Source organism: Urocitellus parryii, chromosome 6 (assembly GCF_045843805.1).
Source record: "Urocitellus parryii isolate mUroPar1 chromosome 6, mUroPar1.hap1, whole genome shotgun sequence".
In the NCBI taxonomy this organism is placed as follows: Eukaryota; Metazoa; Chordata; class Mammalia; order Rodentia; family Sciuridae; genus Urocitellus; species Urocitellus parryii.
Genome location: NC_135536.1, coordinates 16,150,638 through 16,172,133, shown reverse-complemented (window position 1 = coordinate 16,172,133; position 21,496 = coordinate 16,150,638). Strand labels below are relative to the sequence as shown.

The 21,496-nt window shown below is 33.7% G+C and overlaps 1 protein-coding gene across 4 annotated transcripts in view; it reads right to left on the bottom strand.

The window, feature by feature from the left end:
• Nucleotides 1–21,496, bottom strand: part of Eml5 (EMAP like 5) — a 175,489-nt gene that overhangs the window by 121,602 nt on the left and 32,391 nt on the right. For all 4 annotated transcript variants that reach the window (XM_026400970.2, XM_077799819.1, XM_077799818.1 and 1 more), the window contains exons 3-7: nucleotides 18,267–18,365; nucleotides 15,779–15,847; nucleotides 12,765–12,950; nucleotides 9,871–10,006; nucleotides 7,670–7,871 (exon numbers count right to left, since the gene is read on the bottom strand). In XM_026400970.2, coding sequence (XP_026256755.2) covers nucleotides 7,670–7,871; nucleotides 9,871–10,006; nucleotides 12,765–12,950; nucleotides 15,779–15,847; nucleotides 18,267–18,365 — 692 coding nt within the window. The remainder of the gene's footprint in view (nucleotides 1–7,669; nucleotides 7,872–9,870; nucleotides 10,007–12,764; nucleotides 12,951–15,778; nucleotides 15,848–18,266; nucleotides 18,366–21,496) is intronic.

The following is a 21,496-nucleotide window of genomic DNA, read 5'->3' as shown; positions in this document are numbered from 1 at the left end:
CTTACATATCACTACAGAGGCAGAATGTAGACGTTGCAAAAAAAGAAAGACACATCACTTTGTACTACTCGGTGCACTACAAATTGCAGGTACAATCATAACTTGAGAGAATTTCAAGTGCAATGTCTACTACATGGCAACATTTTATTATTTTTATTACCATAGTGCATATCTATCATGTTGAGACAAGTGGAAAGAAAGTAATTTTGAATGTTGCATTTTAAAAAAAAAAAAAGTTTAGTTGTAGATGGACACCTTTATTTGATTGATTGACAATGGTTGATTTTTATGTGGTGCTGAGACTGGAACCCAGTCCCCCACACATGCCAGGCAAGTGCCCCACCACTGAGCTACATCTCCAGCCCCTGAATGTTGCATTTTTAAGGAACAATGGATTACAAATGATACTGTTGATTAGATAGCAAAGCACTGTGTTTATTATGTAATTTTATAAGTAATAGTGTTTATTATGTAACACTGTAGCTGTTAGAAGCAAACAAATTAATATTACCAGATTGAACACTCATCATAATACTTTCAACTAATGGGAAAACAATAGTCAAATTAGTATAAAATTTAGAACAAAATCTCTCATCAGAAAGAATATCTTTGCAAATCTAAAATTTGAAATGAGGTCCCCACAAAAGTTAAGTTTCAAATAATGGCTTATTTGTTAGTCAAGAAAGGAAAGCTGTTCATTAGTGATGAGTGAAGTAAATAATTGTGGGATGTAGCAGCAGAAGAATTGTGTCCAGAGAAAATACAGTAAGTGAAAATTTAGCCTTTTTTCACAAGAACAGTAGCTCAAAGGGTTAAGAATACAGGGAATGTGTCAATAATTAATTTAAAAACTGAATAGTTTTTCCTTGAATCTGGATAAGTTAACAGATGTTACCAATTTTGCCCACTTGTTTATTTGAGAAGTCAATGCCAAGTTTAATATGACTAAAGAATTATTAGCTACTATGAATAGTCTGCATAGACCTATAGGCAAGAATATTTTCAAAAATGCTGAGAAAACATTAATTCAATACAACCTAAACTGGAATCTACTAAAAGGAATTGTAGTTGATGGTGGTAAAAATATGGAAAAAAATGGCTTAAATAAATTCATGAAGATTCTGAAAATATAAAGTATTTAAAGTTTGTGGTTATTTACTATATTATTCTTCAGCAGATACATTGCAAGAAAAAAAAAACTTTTAAAAAACTCTTCCATGTGTTTTTGTACCAAAAGTGTTAATGGTAAACTTCACTTGCTCTTGTAGATATGTTTTTAGTGCTATGAATTTTTCTCAAAAATAGAAGCTGAAAAATCCTCACTTACACTACCACATAGCTGTTTGATGGCTTAGCAGTGATAATGTTAGACAGATAATTTAGCCATGAGCAGGTAATAGGAGGAAGGACAATGAAGGGTTGTAACTTAGAGGGAGGAAATCAGACATGTGCACCAGAAGGTCCATGAATTATAGGACTGGGTATTACAGGGAACCTTCTCAAAGCAAACAAGCTTCTGGAAAATGGGAGGTGGTATGCCAAAACTCCTCCAGCCATAGTTTATTATAACTGTTAAGCAAACTATGTTTCAAGATATATCATACCTATTCATCACAACTAGATCTTCATGACCCCCCCACTCCTTGTCAAAGGTTATCACTAAAATCATGTCACACCCACCCCTGTGACTAGGTCATCACAACCCTCAACAAAATAAACTTTCTGAGGGCTAAACAAAGGGGTAATATACCACTTAAGAGGGTACAAGAGAATAAAATCAGAACAAAAGTCCTTAAAAAATCTCAATTTTTGTCCTCCCTGGAAGTGGTCCCTTTAGTGCCTGTGAACATCTGTACTCTCACCCTTTCTAATAAACTTCTGCTTGTTCCTGTGTGATTCTCATGAGTTTATTTCTGAGGATCCCAAGAACTGGTGCCATGCACCCCCATGGCTGCTTCAGCTCCACAGGTGAGTCTCTTTATTTTTATTTATTCTTTTTACTTTTTTGATTGCTTAAGTAACACACCAGTAAAACAAAATCAATAACATCTGTGGAGAGAACCAGGGATTTAATTGTAAACTTTGATAATGTTCTGTATCAAGAACAAGAGGAGTGTTTTTCCTCCTTTACCTGTGTCTTAGTTTGGGCCTCAGTAACAGACTACTATAGTCTGGGTGGCTTAAACAATCAATCACCCAGAAGTTCTGTGGCCTGGGAAGTCCACAGTCAAGGTGCTAGCAGGTTCATTGTCAGGTGAGGGCCTACAACCTGGCTGCCTTCTTGTGACATCTGTAATAGGCACCATTAAAATTGGGAATCTGAAGAAGTACCCAGACACTGTCCTGACATTTTGTCCTAATATGTTGTTTTTTCCTTCCCAGTTCATATCAAGCCCCCAAAATCCAGAGCTAAGGGATGGGCAGAACCAGACTTCCTATGCATATGCATACTTTTTGCCTCTCCCTTTTCATTCTCTCCCTATATGATCCTAAAACTGTTGTCAGTATAGGGAATACAAATTTCTAGAGCAGTTGTTTTGCTGGTTTTTAGACAAACCAAAAATAAATTCATTTCTTGTTTCATCGTCATTTTTCTGTTTGCTAATAAGATGTGGCCAGTGGCTGAAACTCGTCTGTTGGGACTCCCAGAGTCAAGCCTCTGGCTGGAGTCCCTGGGTAAAAAAAAAAAAAAAAAAAATTACAATAAAATTTTACTGTACTCAAGATCTCAAGAGAAAGTACCACAAGAGAAAGCCATAAACAAAGTTCAAGTTTATGCAAGTGAAAAAATGCCCTCAGGGCAAAAGTGACTTTGGCTCTTTGATGCTCCTAAATTTTCATTTTGTTTTATAAAATGTTTGAACAGTTCCTTACTATCTTGCCAGTTTTTTAAAGCCTTCCAAGGCAATTTACACTTTAATGAGCATCTCTGGTGGTTTTCATTAGAAGAATCCTTTCCAAACAAATTGTCACCAATAATAGAAACAGAAATATGAACAATTACTTTCTAAAGGACCAATTGCCGTTTTTTCAGCAACTATACAGCAGCTGGTAATAGCAGTTCCATAAGGAAAGAAACTATTAAAACAGTTCCTAGGGACTGGGATTGTGGCTCAGCGGTAGAGGGCTCACCTCAAACGTGCGAGACCCTGGGCAAATGGTGCTGGGAAAACTGGAAATCCATTTGCATCAAAATGAATCTGAATCCCTATCTCTCGCCATGCACAAAAGTTAACTCAAAATGGATCAAGGAGCTTGATATTAAATCAGAGACAAGGCATCTGATAGAAGAAAAAGTAGGTTATGATCTACATACTGTGGGATCGGGCTCCAAATTCCTCAATAGGACACCCATAGTGCAAAAGTTAACAACTAGAATCAACAAATGGGACTTACTCAAACTAAAAAGTTTTTTCTCAGCAAAAGAAACAACAAGAGAGATAAACAGGGAGCCTACATACTGGGAACAAATCTTTACTCCACACACTTCAGATAGAGCCCTAATAACCAGAATATACAAAGAACTCAAAAAATTAGACAATAAGATAATAACCCAATCAATAAATGGGCCAAGGACCTGAACAGACACTTCTCAGAGGAGGACATACAATCAATCAATAAGTACATGAAAAAATGCTCACCATCGCTAGCAGTCAGAGAAATGCAAATCAAAACCACCCTAAGATACCATCTCACCCCAGTAAGATTGGCAGCCATTAGAAAGTCAAACAATAATAAGTGCTGGAGAGGATGCAGGGAAAAGGGCACTCTTGTTCATTGCTGGTGGGACTGCAAATTGGTGCAGCCAATTTGGAAAGCAGTATGGAGATTTCTTGGAAAGCTGGGAATGGAACCACCATTTGACCCAGCTATTCCCCTTCTCGGTCTATTCCCTAAAGACCTAATAAGAGCATGCTACAGGGACACTGCTACATCAATGTTCATAGCAGCACAATTCACAATAGCAAGATTGTGGAATCAGCCTAGATGCCCTTCAATAGATGAATGGATAAAAAACATGTGGCATTTATACACAATGGAGTATTACTCTGCATTAAAAAATGACAAAATCATAGAATTTGGAGGGAAATGGATGGCATTACAGCAGATTATGCTAAGTGAAGCTAGTCAATCTTTAAAAAATAAATACCAAATGACCCCTTTGATATAAGGTGAGTAAACAAGGACAGGGTAGGGACGATAGTTTGAGAAGAAGATTTACATTAACAGGGATGAGAGGTGGGAGGGAAAGAGAGTGAGAAGGGAAACCGCATGGAAATGGAAGGCGATCCTCAGGGTTATACAAAATGACATATAAGAGGAAAGGAGGGGTAAGACAAGATAATACAAATCGAAGAAATGATTTACAGTAGAAGGGGTAGAGAGAGAAAAGGGGAGGGGAGGGGAGGGGAGGGGGGATAGTAGAGAATAGGACAGACAGCAGAATACATCAGACACTAGAAAGGCAATTTGTCAATCAATGGAAGGGTAACTGATGTGATACAGCAATCTGTATACGGGGTAAAATTGGGAGTTCATAACCCACTTGAATCAAACTGTGAAATATGATGTATTAAGAACTATGTAATGTTTTGAACGACCAACAATAAAAAAAAATAAGTGAAATAAAGGTATTGTGTTCAACTATAATTAAAAAATAAATATTTAAAAAGAAATAGTTCCTGCAAAGCACATGGATAAAGGGCAGCCCATATAGCAAGTTTCAACAGAGCTATGGCACCGTCCATCCCCATAAAATAGACTAGCATAATGAGAGTAAATGGCATGGTTGAGTAGTATATTGTAAAGACACATTAGTAGTTATCAATAATCAGTCTGGATGCCCACTCCACCATTTAAACCAAAGAAAACTTTACACACATGAATGGTTAGACCTAAAAAACAAAGGCATTAATGTAAACCAGATGTGGTAGCACATGCCTGTAGCCCCAGCTACTCCAGAAGCTGAGGCTAGAGGATCACTTGAGCTCAGGAGTTTGAGACCAACCTGAGTAATACAGCAAGATCTCATCTCAAAAAACAAAGAAACAACAACAAAAATACCACTAATGTGCAGGAAGAATAATAGGATGAACAACCCTAATCCACAATTCCAAAATCTGAAATGACACTGAAAACTTCCATATATGACCTCAAGTGATGCTCACAATGCAAGTGTAGTAAAAATACTATATAAAATTACTAGGGCTAGGGTTGTAGCTCAGTGGTAGAGTGCTTGCCTCACACATGTGAGGCACTGTGTTCGATCCTCAGCACTACATAAAAATAAAAATAATGTGTCCATCTACAACTAAAAATATTTTTTTTTTAAATTACCATCAGGAGCTGGGGATACAGCTCAGCTGGTAGAGTGCTTGCCTCACATGCACAAGGCCCTGGGTTCAAGCCCCAGCACTACCAAAAAAAAAAAAAATTACCATCAGGCTATATGTATATGTGTGCATGAAACAATTAATTTTGATGTAACAGGGTCTACTTCACACTTTGTGTATGAACCTTGCTGCTCCTTCAATGGAGACTTATTTTAAAACTGTGTTTTTGTTGTTTTCCCACTTCTTTTTCTTCCTCTTCTCCTTCTCACCTGCCCTAAACACAAAGAAGCAAGTTGAATATTCTTCCCATCTTAGGATGTTACAGTGTCCTCCAGCTTACTGAACACAAGAATGAAGGAATGTGTGCCAGCAAGATTTGCAGACCTGGAAACTGGTGCCAGTAGGTCTGAGCAATGGCTAACTCCAGGCTACCAGGTAAAAATGATTTGTGTGTACCCTTTTATAGGTACATCCAGAATTTCCATTTAAAAAGCTCTTTGTTCCCTTTTACAAGGGGGGCAGTAGCTTTTTAGGTTGCAACTCTCCTTATTTTCAAGCAAATTAATAAAACTCTTTCCTTTTCCTCAAAACCTTGTCCTTGTTATTTGTATTGGCATCAGGGATAAGGATGAAGCTTTTGGTAATATTTAGACATGGGTTCCATTCTCAAGGTATCTCATTATGTATATGCAAATATTCCAAAAATTCTCAATAGAGGAACTATTACCTCCAAAAAGTAAAAATGAGTTATTAGGTGTTAAAAATCTAATTACAATGTTTTATACTCCTATAAATGGCCACAATATAAAAACAGATACGTAGTTAGTTTTGGTATTGAAATTTCACAGAGAAAGGTTGAAATTTTTTTTTTAAAAAGTCTAAAGTTTCACTGGGAAAGTAACAGTGAAAAAAAGGTTGAGCAACATTGATCTCAACAATGCCCATCAATCCTTCCTAATACCAAAAATGGAGGAGGATGAGGAAGAAGAAGAGAAGGAGGGGGAGGAGAAAAAGAAAAAAAGACTATATATTACATACCATCAGAGGAGAGCTAGTTTTCGCTACCTAGGAAATATTCTTGGTAAAAATTCATAACTGCATTTCATCAGACCTCTAGATCTACCTATCAGTTTATAGGACACAGGGAATAGAGAATGTGTTAAAGTATTCTCTGGGTCTGCAATTAGCCAAACCTAGAACATGGAAAACTCTACAGAGTAAAGTCTTTCTTAACAAATGAACTGTAAGAAAGGGGGTAAATGAAAGGAAAAAAAGCTATTGAATAAGAGACTTAACAGACATATCAATAATTGCAAGATATAGACTTTATTTGGATCCTAATTCTAAGAAAAAATAAAATTTACATGAGACAATCAGAATTCCTACATTAAATATTTTATTATGTTAAAGGAATGCTGTGTGAAAAAATTATAATGACGTTTGGAGTTATGTTCTTTTTTTTTAGTTGTTGATAGACCTTTATTTTATTTGTTTATATGCGGTGCTGAGAATCAAGTCAATTAGAGAAAAAAACTAGTGAACTAATTAAAATAGGCAAAGAGCTTAAATAGGTCACAGAAAAGGGAATACAAATGGCCTTTAAACATAAACGTACTCAACATTTCTCAATATGAAAGAAATATGTATTTTCAAATCTATTTTTCCACCTTTTCAGAAATAATTAGTGCTGGCAAGGGTGTGGGAAAACAGGCACTGTTATATATTGGTAAGTGTGTAAAGTTTTGCTGCCTCTATGTAAGGCATTTATCAAATTTAAATTGCACATATCCTTTGAACATTAAGAATTTATCATAGAGACATTTATATATGTACAAAATGACAAATGTATGATATTTGTTGCAAACACTGCATTTATTAAGTACACAAAACTAGAAGAAAGTAAACTGCTAACAATAATGAACTCGTTGAATAAATTAGAGTATATTCATACAGTAGAATATCATATGGCTGTTAAAATGATATATGTAGCTCTATATATCCTAATATGGAACAAATGCTAGATATATAATTTTTAGTTGCCGATGGACCATTATTTTTATTTATATGTGGTGCTGAAAATTGAACCAAGTGCCTCACATATGCTAGACAAGTTCTCTATCACTGAGCCATACCTCCAGCTGCAAATGCTAGATATTTTCAAGAGAAAAAAATCAAAATCTTTCTAATGGTTATAAATTCTATAATTTGAAATACTTATTAATTATGTTCATTTGATATACTGTAAGCCATAAAATTTAATTCTAAGCTTTGAGTGTTTTTTTAAGTTTATTTAAGGACAGATTCCAGTCTATACAATTACTTTATAATTTGCTTACCTGACTGAACGATCATCACTTCCAGTCACGGCCAAAGGTTTAGTAGGATGAACAGCGAGCGCCCAAAGTTCACCTTCACAATGCCCTTGCATAATTAGGAAAGGTTTGTTTCTTTCATGCACCACAATTTCAAAAATTTCACTGTCTTGTGTTCCAACTAAAATGTGGTCACCTCGCCAACAAACACTCCTCACAGACAAACCTAATGAAACGTATATTTAATATCAATATTGTATGTTATACCAATGCTATAACAATATAATGCCAGTATTCCTAATTGAAAATTAATTTTTGTACCTGTTATGCCATGGATGCAAGATAAAATAAATATGGGAGTCCCTTGATCCACACTCTTACTTTCTTCAATTGTCCATATTGTTTTCTATATGGAATGATATTTCTCTTTTTTATATACCTAATTTCCACCCATCCTACAAGACACACACTTGGCTTCCTTTTTCCTTGTCAGACAATTCCAGGTAGTCTATTTCCTCAGCCAAAGTTTTATAGCACTAACAAACTTCACCATTCGATAAGTAATTACTCAGGAACTATTTTAATAGAATTGTATTGCATTTCAAAAAAAATAATCTAACACTTCTTGTTTATATTGCATTTCTTCAATCTGCTCAGAAACGGATTCATTAAGAAGATAGAATTTTACCTTTGCTTTTTTTTTTTTTTTTGCATCTTCCACAATTCCTTTTTTAACCCTACGAAAACAGTTTTTCTTAGTTTTCTCATCTGTTTAATATGGCCAACATAAAGACACTCTGTACTTAATAATACTCGAGAATAGAATTTTTAAAAGCATCAAATTTTTTTAAGCTTCAAAATGCAATAATGTTCAGTAAAACTAATGAAAATAGAGTAATAGTCAACATTCACACCTTTACCATGTACCAAATATTCTTCATTTTCATATATTAACTCATTTATACTATGAGATAGCTATTTTTATTATCATCAATTTACAGATAATGCTAAATAATTAGCCCAGGGTTACATATCTCCCAAGTGACTGGAGTATTTTTTAAACACCAATCAGTGTAACTTCCAATCTTAGTCTTATAGTAGAATGCCACATTGGCAAATAATATGTTAAATTTTATAATGAAAAATCCTATCTTATTACATCAACTTTTTAAAGTCCTGCAAGAAAAAAAGTTTCCCAATTGCTGACAAGTAAATCTGGATAAAGAAAAAACACATCTATGTACATTTAAATCACCCTTAATAAAAGTTCCCCTAATCCCCAATATACTTTATCTACAATAGTTTATTTGCTAAATAGTTATTATAGCATTTTAATAATAAATATTTTCAAAATCCAATGTTACCAAAGTAAATGACTGTCACATCTCTCTGTAGGTTTTATTAGATATAGAAAATGACAAACCCCCAAAGTAGGGAGACCTGGGAAAAAGGGAGTGAGAAGGAAAGCCATACATTGAGAACATTGATCCTTTCCCAATATCTTTCCTGGTGATAAAACAAACCCTGAGGAAGAGGTGTCCATCATACCTGGAAAGGCAGTCTCTTGGAAGAGGCCAAAGCATTAATCCTTCGGTAAACAAATCCTTTCCAGATACCAACCACTGACCCCAGGCCCTCCATCAGGTCCAATACAATAAATCCCAGAAACTGACCACTGACCCTAGACTTCCTCCCATTTGCCTCATGAAACAGACCCCAAATTCCTAAGCACTAAAATTGACCCCTTCACTGACTGATTGAACAAACTCCAAATTCCTGGGTGCCCAAAGAAAATTGATATGCTCATTAGACCCTCTCAGAATAACCTATAGAAGCCCAGGCCCTTTCTTTTTTCGGGGGCTCATCCACCAGAAAAGTGGGTCCCACCACAGCATCATTTTGTTTCTGCATCCCCTGCTCCTGTGTGAAACTTCATTCCTGAATAAAGCACTGAGCTGACTTGTGAAGTGTACATGTTAGTCCCAGTCTTTTTGTGCTAACAGGTTCTATTAAAATAGATACGAGATATACAAAAGAATCTTTGTTGTAACATTGAATCCAAAAGTTTTCCTCAATGGATTTCAATTAAATGTATACACTGTGAAGAGGAAATGAAAGTCTTATTCATTTTTACAAAACATACATTTATGATAATTAAAAAAAAGAGACAATCTTTGGCACATTTAAAATTTGTCTAATCATGAGACATTTATTTGTTTTATTACCTTTGTATCCCTGGTCTGTTTCCCTGAGATCAATCACAGTAATTGGTTTAAAAGTTACATCCCAAAGACGAATACAGCCATCTCTTCCACCAGTAGCAAACCCTTCTTCACAAGCATTCATGCTAAAAATTCCTGCCTGGAAGAAAAAGTAATTTAACAATTTAAGCTTCCTAAGAACATCTATCATATAAAGATAGAAACCCATCTAGCAATATTTTAGTATCATAGAGGAATAAACAATATCAGAAAATAGAAAAGAAAGTCTAGAAATATATCCTTAGAAACTGAATATATAATTAAGATGGTATTTGCAGACATAATGAAAAAATTAATTAAACCTCATAGTGTATTTATAATGAATTATAGAGGAGAAAATTCTAAATGTAAAAAATACGTTTAGAAAAAGTTAGAATAGCAGGCGCAGTGCACGCGCCTGTAATCTCAGCAACTTGGTAAGCTGAGGCAGGAGGATCTCAAGTTTAAAACCAGAGTTAGCAACTTATTGATGCTGTAAGCAACTTAGCAAGGCCCTATCTCAAAATAAAAATAAAAAAGAACTGGGATATGGCTCAGTGTTTTAGTGTCCCTGGGTTCAATTCCCAGTATGCGCACGCACACGCGCGCACACACACACACACACAAAGTCACAACAACACTTGTATGATTTTGGGTTATGAGACATTTTTATTTATAATTTTTAGGCATGGCAGTTCACTCACAAGCCTTTAAGAAAAAAATTTAAATTTGGGGGGGCTGGGGCTATGGCTCAGGGGTAATGCACTTGCCTAGCATGTGTGAGGCACTGGGTTCGATTCTGAGTACCACATATAAATAAATAAAGTCTATCAACAACTAAAAAATATTTTAAAAAGCATTTCTTTAAAAAAAACTTAAATTTTTCATATGAAGATATCATAAAGATAGACAGATTAAGAAAATATTTGCAATATGTTTGACTGAAAAGGTAAATAATCCTAATGTACAGATGAATAAAGGAATGAAAAGCGATTCAAAAATACAACCAACCAAACAATGAAAAGAGAAAAGTCAATTAACAAAAAAGGAAAAAAAGTGGTCAGTAAATATTTGAAATTTCAGAAACAGCAACAGAATTCAAACAAGAATCTACCATTTTTTACCTAGAAAATAAATAATATTTTACAATACTAGTCACATGCTGTGCCATTGAATACAAGAAGGAAACTAGTATTTGGTAGTAAGATGGTAAGAATGTGAGTTGCCATGCCTTTTGTGGAAAAAAGACTACTATTTTTGGGTTTTGAGCATTTTACTTAGAGCAAATTATCATGCTTTGGACCTAACTTAAATGTTCCCCCAAAGGCCATGTGCTAAAGGCTTGGTTCTCAGCTGATGGTGCTGCGGGAGGTAGAGGAAATAGTAAAAGGTGGAGTGTAGTTGGAGAAAATAGGTCACCAAACGGTGTGTATGTGTGTGTGTGTCTCTCTCTCTCTTTCTCTCTTTCCCAGTCTCCATGAGGTGAGCAGCTTTTTTCTACCATGTGCTCCACATCATGGTGTTCTACTTCCCCATAGGTCCATAATCAATGGAGCCAAGTGATCATGGATAGAAACCTCTGAAACCATGTTCCAAAATAAACCTTTCCTTCTTTAAGTTGAATTTCTAAGATATTTTAATCACAAACAGAAACGGGCTAATACACACATCTTTTCAAGTAGTCCTTTATCATGTTTAGGATGCTTATTTATTTATTTATTATTTATTTTTAAAATTTTTTTATTTTTTGATTCTTTTTTATTATTAGTTGTTCAAAACATTACAAAGCTCTTGACATATCATATTTCATACATTTGATTCAAGGATGCTTATTTATTCATTTTTCAGTACTAAGGATTGAACCTAGGGCCTCCCACACTCAGCTATATCTCCAGCCTTAACATTTTATTTGGAGACAGGGTCTCACTAAGTACCTCAGCCTGGACTAGAACCCATGGTTCTCCTGCCATATTCTTCTGAGTAGTGTGTCCTACCATATCCAGCTTATTTGGGGCTTTTCTATTTGAAGATCTGACTGCTAACAATGTGGCAGCTCTGTGCTATCTAGCTCCCTTCACTTTGTGAGGAGGAACCCAACTGCTAAAAAGCTCAAATCAAAAAACACTCAGTTTTGGGCTGGGGTTGTAGCTCAGTGGTACAGCGCTTGCATAGCATGTATGAGGCACTGGGTTCTATTCTCAGTACCATATATCAATAAATGAATAAAAGTCCATCAACAACTAAAAACATTTTTTTAAAAACCACTCAGTTTTAACAATGAATTTTTCTTATTTGGTACTTTAAATTAAAAGCTCAAGAGCTACAAAAATGAAATCCCTTTGACATTTATTTAAGGAATCAACATCATTTTTTAAATATTTATTTTTTAGTTATAGGTGGACACAATAACTTTATTTTTTATTTTTATGTGGTGTTGAGGATCGAACCCAGTGCCTCACGCATGCTTGGCGAGAGCGTTCTACCTCTGAGTCACAACCCCAGGCCTCAATGTTATTTTTTTTCTACACCTGTACTGCTCTTGGTAAGTTATCTTTAAGAGTACTGGCCTTATTTTACTATAAGTGCTTATAGTTAATCTAGAATACCCTAAGGTTAAAGTCAACAAGCTTTTTTTTAACACTACTCTGAGAAAGACACTGCTAAATCAATAACTTTGAGCAGGATACTAATTATGCTAATTTAATAAATATCCATGAATCAAACTGCATAATATTTCTTCCTTGAAATCTTGGGGACAAATTAATTCAGTTAAAATTTTCAAGAAACTGATAAGAAACAGTGTGCTACATTATGCAGTCTGTGGTTTTAAAACAATAAAGTAGTTAACATCTCAAAGTGTTTAAAATATTTATACTTACAGTATGGGCTCCTTGTATTGTTTGTATAAGATTGATTCCTTTCCACACATATATATCCCCATTGAGTGCACCAGAATATGTTAATTCATCCCGAGCACAGGCTAGGCACAATATTGTCTGAAGGTCACCCGTTTTACCAAACACACCTCTTTTGGGGGTCAGAGCATTTCCACATAAACTCCAGAACTAAAAGGCACACAGTAAAATCAAATTACATATAAAGTAAAACACTTCCAATACTTCAATATTATATTAGAATGGCAGATTAGAAATTACTTAAGAAACTGCCTTATGATTCAATAGTATTCAATGTTCACATCCTCATCCTAGTGAGTCAAAAGCTATGTTATAATAGTAAGTCACTGGTTTCAATCTTTGTCTGTAAGAGAAAGGGGTTGAACTAGATTATTTTAAAAATATACTACTGCTTTCCTTTGATATTGAATAAAAACATGAAACAGAGAATTAAAAGTTTTGGGAATGAGTTAGCAATGAAGATAAGACATCATACACAAATGGTAAAAAGGACCAAATCTAATGTTCGATTTCTGATAGAAACAGCAAAGATGGGGGGATTGTACATTGTTCTCATTGGTATTTTCAAAGCTGAGCAAATTTCTTCCTCATAAAGCTTAAAAATAAGATAGATTCTCATTTGGAAAGATTTGGTCATCCTTGGGAGAGAGAAGTAAAAAATGAATCTTCATAAAAGAGGTTTTTTTCTCTATTATGTAGATTTTAATAAATTTTCACAGTGTGCAAAGAGAAATTTTAATGAGTTCAGGCAGGGATGTATATATTAAATAGTTCTATATAGAGAAACGAGGCCCAGAGAATAAACTTAGTTTTACAAAAAGTAAATTACTACTTCAAATAATATAATTTCTAGTATTTTATATACATCTATTTTAAACCTGACACTTCAAAGAACTAAAAATTATGATACTTTTCCATTCAAACAACTAACAGATGCCTTAATGAGTTGAAATTTAATGACTTTTAAATTTAAAAGCGCCATAATTTCTGTAAGAAAAGCTGGTCTCTTCCTTTTAGCAAGTCCCACTTTGAATCTATTATTTTCTTCAAGATCAGTTATTGCTAACCACGGTTTCACATTATAATCCACTGGGGAAATTATAAATTTTCCCATAATTTCCCTGGCCCCCAACAAATTGAGACAGAATTTTTGAGGAATAAAAGCCAGGTTTTCAAATGCTTTTGATGCTCAGCAGGAGTTAGGAACCATTGTTCTTGAATCTAGACCAGTACTATCCAACACAACTTGCAGTGATGGTGGAAGTACTCTCTGTAATGTACACATGATTTCCATTATAATAACCACTAGATACACATGACTCTTGAACATTTGGAAAGTGGCTACTAGTGTGACTGATGAATTTGAAATTTTATTTAGCCTTAATTTTATTTAAATAGCTGCAAGTGGCTAGTGGCTATTAGCCAGTTCAGTTTTAGTCATCTCAGGTAGTTTCCTCACACATATTATCTACAAAAAGAACAAACTATTCATTGTCCCTAAGAAAGAAAAGGAAAAGTACCTCTTAATATAGTTTTTGTTTGTTTGTTTGTTTTAGTTTGAAAGATGAGCTTTTAAAAAAGAAACCTAAAAGTGGGGCTGGGGATGTAGCTCAGTGGTAGAGCATTTGTTAGCATGCATGAAGCCCTAGGTTCCATCCCCAGAACTGCAAAAGAAAAAAAAAACTGAAAATGGATCTTTTAGTTTTATTTATAATATAAAACAGCAGCAAGATTTTTCTTCATAATTAATTTGCCATTTACTAAGCAGTTAAAATATATCAAGTACTTTGTTAAACATCATTTTGTTCATCAAAAATAAATGTCCTTGTCTCACAGTGCTTACATCATGTGCCTTAAAGCCTAATAGAGTCTTTGCTGTTAAATATTTGTTGATAATATATAAAGATTTAATACTACCCATCTATCAAGTTATTACCAGATTATTAAAACCAGAATTATAGCAGCAATAAAGACTCATTGGAGGGCTGGGGTTGTGGCTCAGCTGTAGAGCACTCGCCTAGCACGCGCAAGGCCCTGGGTTCAATCCTCAGCACCACATAAAAATAAAATAAAGATATTGTGTCCATTTACAACTAAAAAATAAAATATTAAAAAAAGACTTATTGGAGAAAATATGGATGGAGGTGAATATATCATAAAGAAGGTTAGAACACAGATTCTTACTTATTTCAAATTATCTGATTTTTAAGAACTGTTACATAAGACAGTGGAAAAAAAGCAAGTACTTGCAGTTTGCACTGGTGATTTAAAAGTTGCTATAGACATAGGAATGAATATCACCACTGACTATGGACTTCAAAACCTGAACTATAATTACAAAACAAACCCAGAGCTTGCATAAGCAAAATAAATAGTGGCTATCAAGGCTAAAGTCAAATCAGAAAGCAAACATAGAAAAAGAAAAAACACTTTCAGAAAGCAGACCCTCATTGGGCACTATTATAAGCACTTGAACGTATGCTTCCTTTTAAATCATCAAATCTTTGAGGATGGTAAAAACAGTTATAGTTTCAAGATGGGAAAAGAGCTCAAAGAGGTTAAATGACTCACCCAGGTTAAACATCTAATACATGACAGTCAATTCTATCCATGTTGTTTCTACCATACCACTCTAGTCCTGCAAATGAAAAACTTAGCTCACTTGGTTTCCTAGTCTCACATTTTACTTTGTGAGGGAAATCTGAAGAAACAAGAATACTGTAAAATTTACCTCATAAGATTATAAACGCCTTATGGAGAGTGGTTCATTAATTACCTATTCATGCCTACATCCCTCAGAATACTAGAAGTAATTACAAAATAAATAATTAATTGAATATAAGAACATTAAAAAGTTGACATTTTCAAAAAAAGTACTGTCAAAATTCTAAAACTAATCCTAAATTGTTAATAATGTGATTCATACTTAAAAGTAGAAAACTAAACATGACTATTATAAAATAAGACCCTTCTAGTACCTTGATATGTTTTACACCACAGCTGACAAGTTTATTTGGCTGGTACAAATCCCAAGAAATATCAAATATCTGTAAATAAACCAGATTCATGGTTAAAATATTTATTTCCAGAATCATTTAAGAATACTGTCCAAAAGATCAAACTACCCAAACCTATCAGAAACCACAGCAGCCTCAATAAATCATGATCAAAAATCCCACATTTCAAAATCTTATAAGAACTAAATTAAATATGAAAATGATAAGAAATAAAAACTATTAGCTTCAATGAATTTTATAAAGCAACTATTGGAGCAAAATTCAAAACTCCTTTTTTGAAAAAATTTTTTAAAGAATTTTGGGGTAGGCTGAGGTAGAAGGATCAAAAGTTTGAGGCCAGCTGGGCAACTTAGTGAGACTATCTCAAAACACAAAATACAAAAGAGCTGGGGATATAGCTCAGTGGTAGAGTGCTTGCCTGTCATGTGTGAAGCCCTAGGTTCAATTCACAGTACTAGGGGAAAAAAAAGAATTTATTCACAAATAATAAGAATGGCTTAAATTATGCAGGTGCCTGCATAATTTTTTTAAAGGGGTGAGATTCTGAATGGAACATACACTTAATACTTACACAATAAGAAATAAGGAATATTTTTATAGCTTTTTATCACATAGAATTACTTTCATAAAGGATCTAAACATTTATTTCACAGCAATTTACTTTTATTCTTTAGTTTTCTTACTGTTTATGGGTCAAATACAATTAATTTACATATACTTAAAATTTGCAGGTCTCCAGGCTTTGTTCATATCTAAGATCCCACAAAGTTTAAATACATACAAAGCATTTTGTTACAAGCAAAAACTCAGATGAAATAAAACATATACTAGAAACACATAATTAAGAAATAAATGAAAGAAAACCATTTGAAAAATAATTCAGTTATCCTGCAATCTGAGGGTTTTCACCATGTTTTTTGACTCCTGTTATCATCTAACTTAAAATGTTTACTATCTCAAAAAATTTTAGAAATACTTTTCAATGATAATGAAGAAAGAGAACATAAGTTAATGTTTAACAACTCATCATGATATAGATTACATGAAAAATATATTAATGCAAAGGACTACAAAATGCTTTTTAAAATCCCATTGACAATATAATCTTTTAAAATTAGTCTATTTACTAAATCCAAACTGGTTTTATGTGAAATTCTTTGATCTAAGTCACTCAGAAAACATAGTTGTCTAATAAAATATATCTAACATGTTAATAATCATCTCAATTGTGTGTGTATGAATGAGAGACACCATATAACATGCTCCTTTGAGATTTGCTGAAAACCAAGTATATTATTCAAAATGCAAATGTACTTAAAATTTTCTGCACAACTTTTACAGATTCAGATTTCTACAAAACAGAATCACTGATTATGCCTTGTTGTTGCTTCAGGCAAGGATTTAACCACACATACACTCACAAAATTAGAGATTTTAAAAAATTTATAGAATTTTTGACATGTTTATAGAATCAGTGTAATATTTAATTAGGAAGCTGACAAAATATTCCTTATATTAACCTTACATAACTTGGAATAGGGAATCTATATTTTAACTAGTTTCCAAAGTAAAAAATGGTTAGGGTTCTAAAAATTTATAATAATATTTTAATTTTTCTTACTTTATCATTTTTGCAGTGCTGAGGATTGAACCCAGAGTCTTGCACATTCTAGGCAAGCTCTTTACCACAAGCTACATCCCTAGCCCATACACATACATAATTTTAACACATAATTACACAAACAACATATTTTTCACCTTAACTATATAATCCATATGAAATATATTACTAGTAAATGAAACTAAAGAGACCCTAGACACAAACTCATTTAATTTTAAAATTGATACTTCAATAATGGTTGTTTGCATATGTATAGACTCATCAGACTGTGCACATTATATATATGAAGTCTTTTATAAATCAATTATACTCAATAAAGCTGGGTTTTTAACAGAAAAATGCACAGCTTTTACTGAAGCAAACACTGGGTTAAAAGTTTTGTGCTTAATGCCACACGTATTGACTCAAGTCCTATAATACATTTGCATTCTAAGATTTCATGGGTATTTATAATTGTACAATCTTTAAATTTTTAAATTTAAATTTTTATTTTTAAACAGCTTTACTGGGATCTAATTCACATATTATAAAATTTACTCATTAAAAGTGTACAATCCAATGTTTCTCAGTATGCTTGCAGAATTTTACTACAATCAGTTTTAGAACATTTCATCACCTAACAAAGAACCTCCATAATTATACAATGATTCCCATTTTTCTTTCCATCTTCTCCCCTCCCCCACAACTGTATAATTTTTAAGAGTTGGAAATTTTCAATGAACTATGACCTATCTGGCAATAACAAAACAGAAGAATAAAATTCCCTAAACTCTCTCTTGGCTTTTTCCTGTCTAGTACTCATTATAAATTCCAAAGGAGAATACTTACTCTATCTGTGTGACCGGGAGCCATAGACAACATTTTTCCCCTTTTCCAGTCCCAAACACAAACTGCATTCTTTGAATCCAGTCCAACTGAAACCAGGCGCTGGATTATGTCCAAGAAGTCAAGGAAGGAATAAAAAAGGCAAACAAATCAAAGAACCACCAAATTATAAATGGTAAATAAATTCTACTCAGGGGTTTAATAAACATCAAACCTTACACATCTATATTTCATAGAGCCCATAGAGAAAAGGAAATACATTTCAATATTTGCACATACATATACTTTTTTATACCAAGAAACAAAGAGACAGTTTGACAAAATATCCTAAAGATAACTCATGCCAAAAACTAAAAATAGTAGAAAAAATGTAATAAAATCATTTTAGATATACTGCTGAGAAGTTAAAGAATTAGGAAAACTGGAAACAAAACAAAGGTATCCCCAGTGGGAATCCTGAAAGGTAATACAGCACCTATATTATTCCATTCTACAGGTATCAGATGAACCCTTGTATCCAATTTTTGTGCTACATATCAAAGAAGAACAGGAGATAAAGTCTAGAGCCTACCAATATGGGAATTTGAACTGACCTCTGACTAAAGCAGTGAACATACAATGAGAAATTATCCCTTTTTAAAGAAGGGGTAGTGATGAAAGAAGGGGAAGAAAAACCTCCCTGAACATTTGTAACCAAAAGCTGCCTTCACATTGTTGTATGACTTATATTCACATTAATCATGGATCACTTAAGTGAGAAATTTCATGCAGAGTGATCCTAAGGGTTGGTTGTGTCTTTGAGCAACTTCAATACATGAAATAGGCAAATATAAATTCTGTATTAGGAAATGTAAAACTTTCAATCTATCCCTCAAAAAATTCCTACTGGTAGAAATTCAATTAAAATAAACTAAACAACACCACAAACACAAGGAAATAAGAGATCATGAGCTGAAACAATCAGCAAGATCAACCTTTCAATATACTTCAGATATTGGAATTATCATATAAACAATATCAAATAAGCTTAATGTAAATAGAGAAATTAAATTAAGGCTTCAAAATGTCTTCATATGAGCAAAGATTAGGAAAATATGAAAAGCATCCAAGGAAATGTGATCAAACAAATGAACTTCAAGGAATGAAAAATAAAACATAAAATTAAAAACTCAATGGAATAGCAGATTAGAAGGACATGAAAATTTTCAGAGCACATAAAGGTAGAATCCAACAGAACTCAGGTGCCCTTCAATAGATGAATGAATAAAGAGAATGTGATATGTATACCCAATGAAATATTACTCATCCATAAAGAAGAATGAAATTATGGCATTTACCGGTAAATGGATGGAACTGAAGACTATCATGCTAAGTGAAATAAGCCAGTCCCCAAACACCAAAGGCCTAATTGTCTCTCTGATATGTGGTTGCTAACACACAATAAGGCGAGGAGGGAAGAACAGAAGTTCACTGGATTAGACAAAGGAGAATGAAGGGAAGAGAGGAGGGCATGGAAATAGAAAAGACAGTAGAATGAATCAGACATAACTTTCCTATGTTCATATGATACACAACCAATGAAACTTCACAGCATGTTCAACCACAGGAGTGGGTTCCTAATTATACTAAGCTATACTTCATGTATGTATAATATGTCAAAATACATTCTACTGCCATGTATATCTAAAAAATAATTTTAAAAAGCTAAAAAAGGCACTTGAGAATATAAAAAAATGAGAGAGAATGTGAAATATGAAAGACATCTAGCCAAGCAGGAGTATCAGGGTCTGAACTTGTTCCCCTCCATAAACATCTAGAAACCGTTCAAAGTATATAAAATGAAATCTTTTCAGACATTTGTAATTGGAAGTAAAGCACTGTGCATGATTGGAAAGGGGGAAAACAAGGAGAGTCCTACAGTTGCCTCAGCTTTCACTTGGGAGGCAATTTTCAGAGCACATAAAGGTAGAATCCAACAGAACTCAGTATATTTGCTGATTTAAAGGCACAGCCTGGAGTTCAGAGAAGCCAAGATAACTAAAATTTGCAGTGCAGAGAAAGAGCTCCAGAAACTCTGTCTGTAAGTGAGATCTGAAAACACCATTCTCTGCATGCATAGGATACATTCCACAAGACCACATACAGAAGAAATTCTAGAGAAAGATCAATGGGGAACTAAAACCAAAACAATTCTGAAATCCCAAAAGATCAGAAATCACTCAAATTCCCAACAGCTAGAATGAAAATATATCTCTGAATTCATGAGTATTCATTAGACTCCAGGAGGGTGACACTTCAAGTGAAGTTTAGTCTTAGAAGAAAAGCTATTCTAGCTCTGCCTGCTTCCTCCAAAAGCAAGCTTTTCACAAGAACTAAACTGATACAGAAGAAATTTAATTTCCTACCAGAACCATGCTCATATGTCTTAAAGGGATACAATAAAACACAACTTTTGGGGCTGGGGTTGTGGTTCATTGGTACAGTGCTTGCCTAGCATGTGTGAGGCAGTGGATTTAATTCTCAGCACTCCATGTAAAAAAAAGAAAATAAATAAAATAAAGGTCCATCAACAGCTTTAAAAAATAAATAAATAAAGCACAGCATTTAAGATGTAACATACGCAATGACCAGAATATAATAAAAAAATTACTAGCATTCGAAGAAATAAGGAAATATGACCAATCACCAGGAGGAAAGAAATCAGCCAACAGAACCAGAACCAGGAATTATAAAAACTAAGTGCTGCATCATCTGAAATGAAAATTCACTCTGAAGAATTAATAGCAGCTTAGACAATGGTGAAAAGAAAAATGAACTTAAATTACATAGTAATAGAAATCTTCTAAAATAAAGCCAAGAAAGAAAAAGGAAAAAATAATTTATAGAGCCTCAATTACCTTTAGGAAAATATCAAATGTCTCACATACACGTAATTGTGGTTCCAAAAGGAGAGGGAAAAAAGAAAAAAAACTGAAAAAATAATAGCCAAAAGCTCTGAATTTGATGAGAACCCTAAATCTACAAATAAAAGATGCTGAACAAATCCCAACCAGCTTAATTATTAACACAGGCAAAATATATGTATTAAGACACATGGTAAGCATATTCTGAGATCAGAACTAAATAAAAAATCTTAAAAGCAGACAGAAAATAAGAGAGTTTGATTTGAAAAACAAAGATTAAAAAATGATCCTAGTCTTCTCATCTGAAATGATGCAAGTCAGAAGACAATA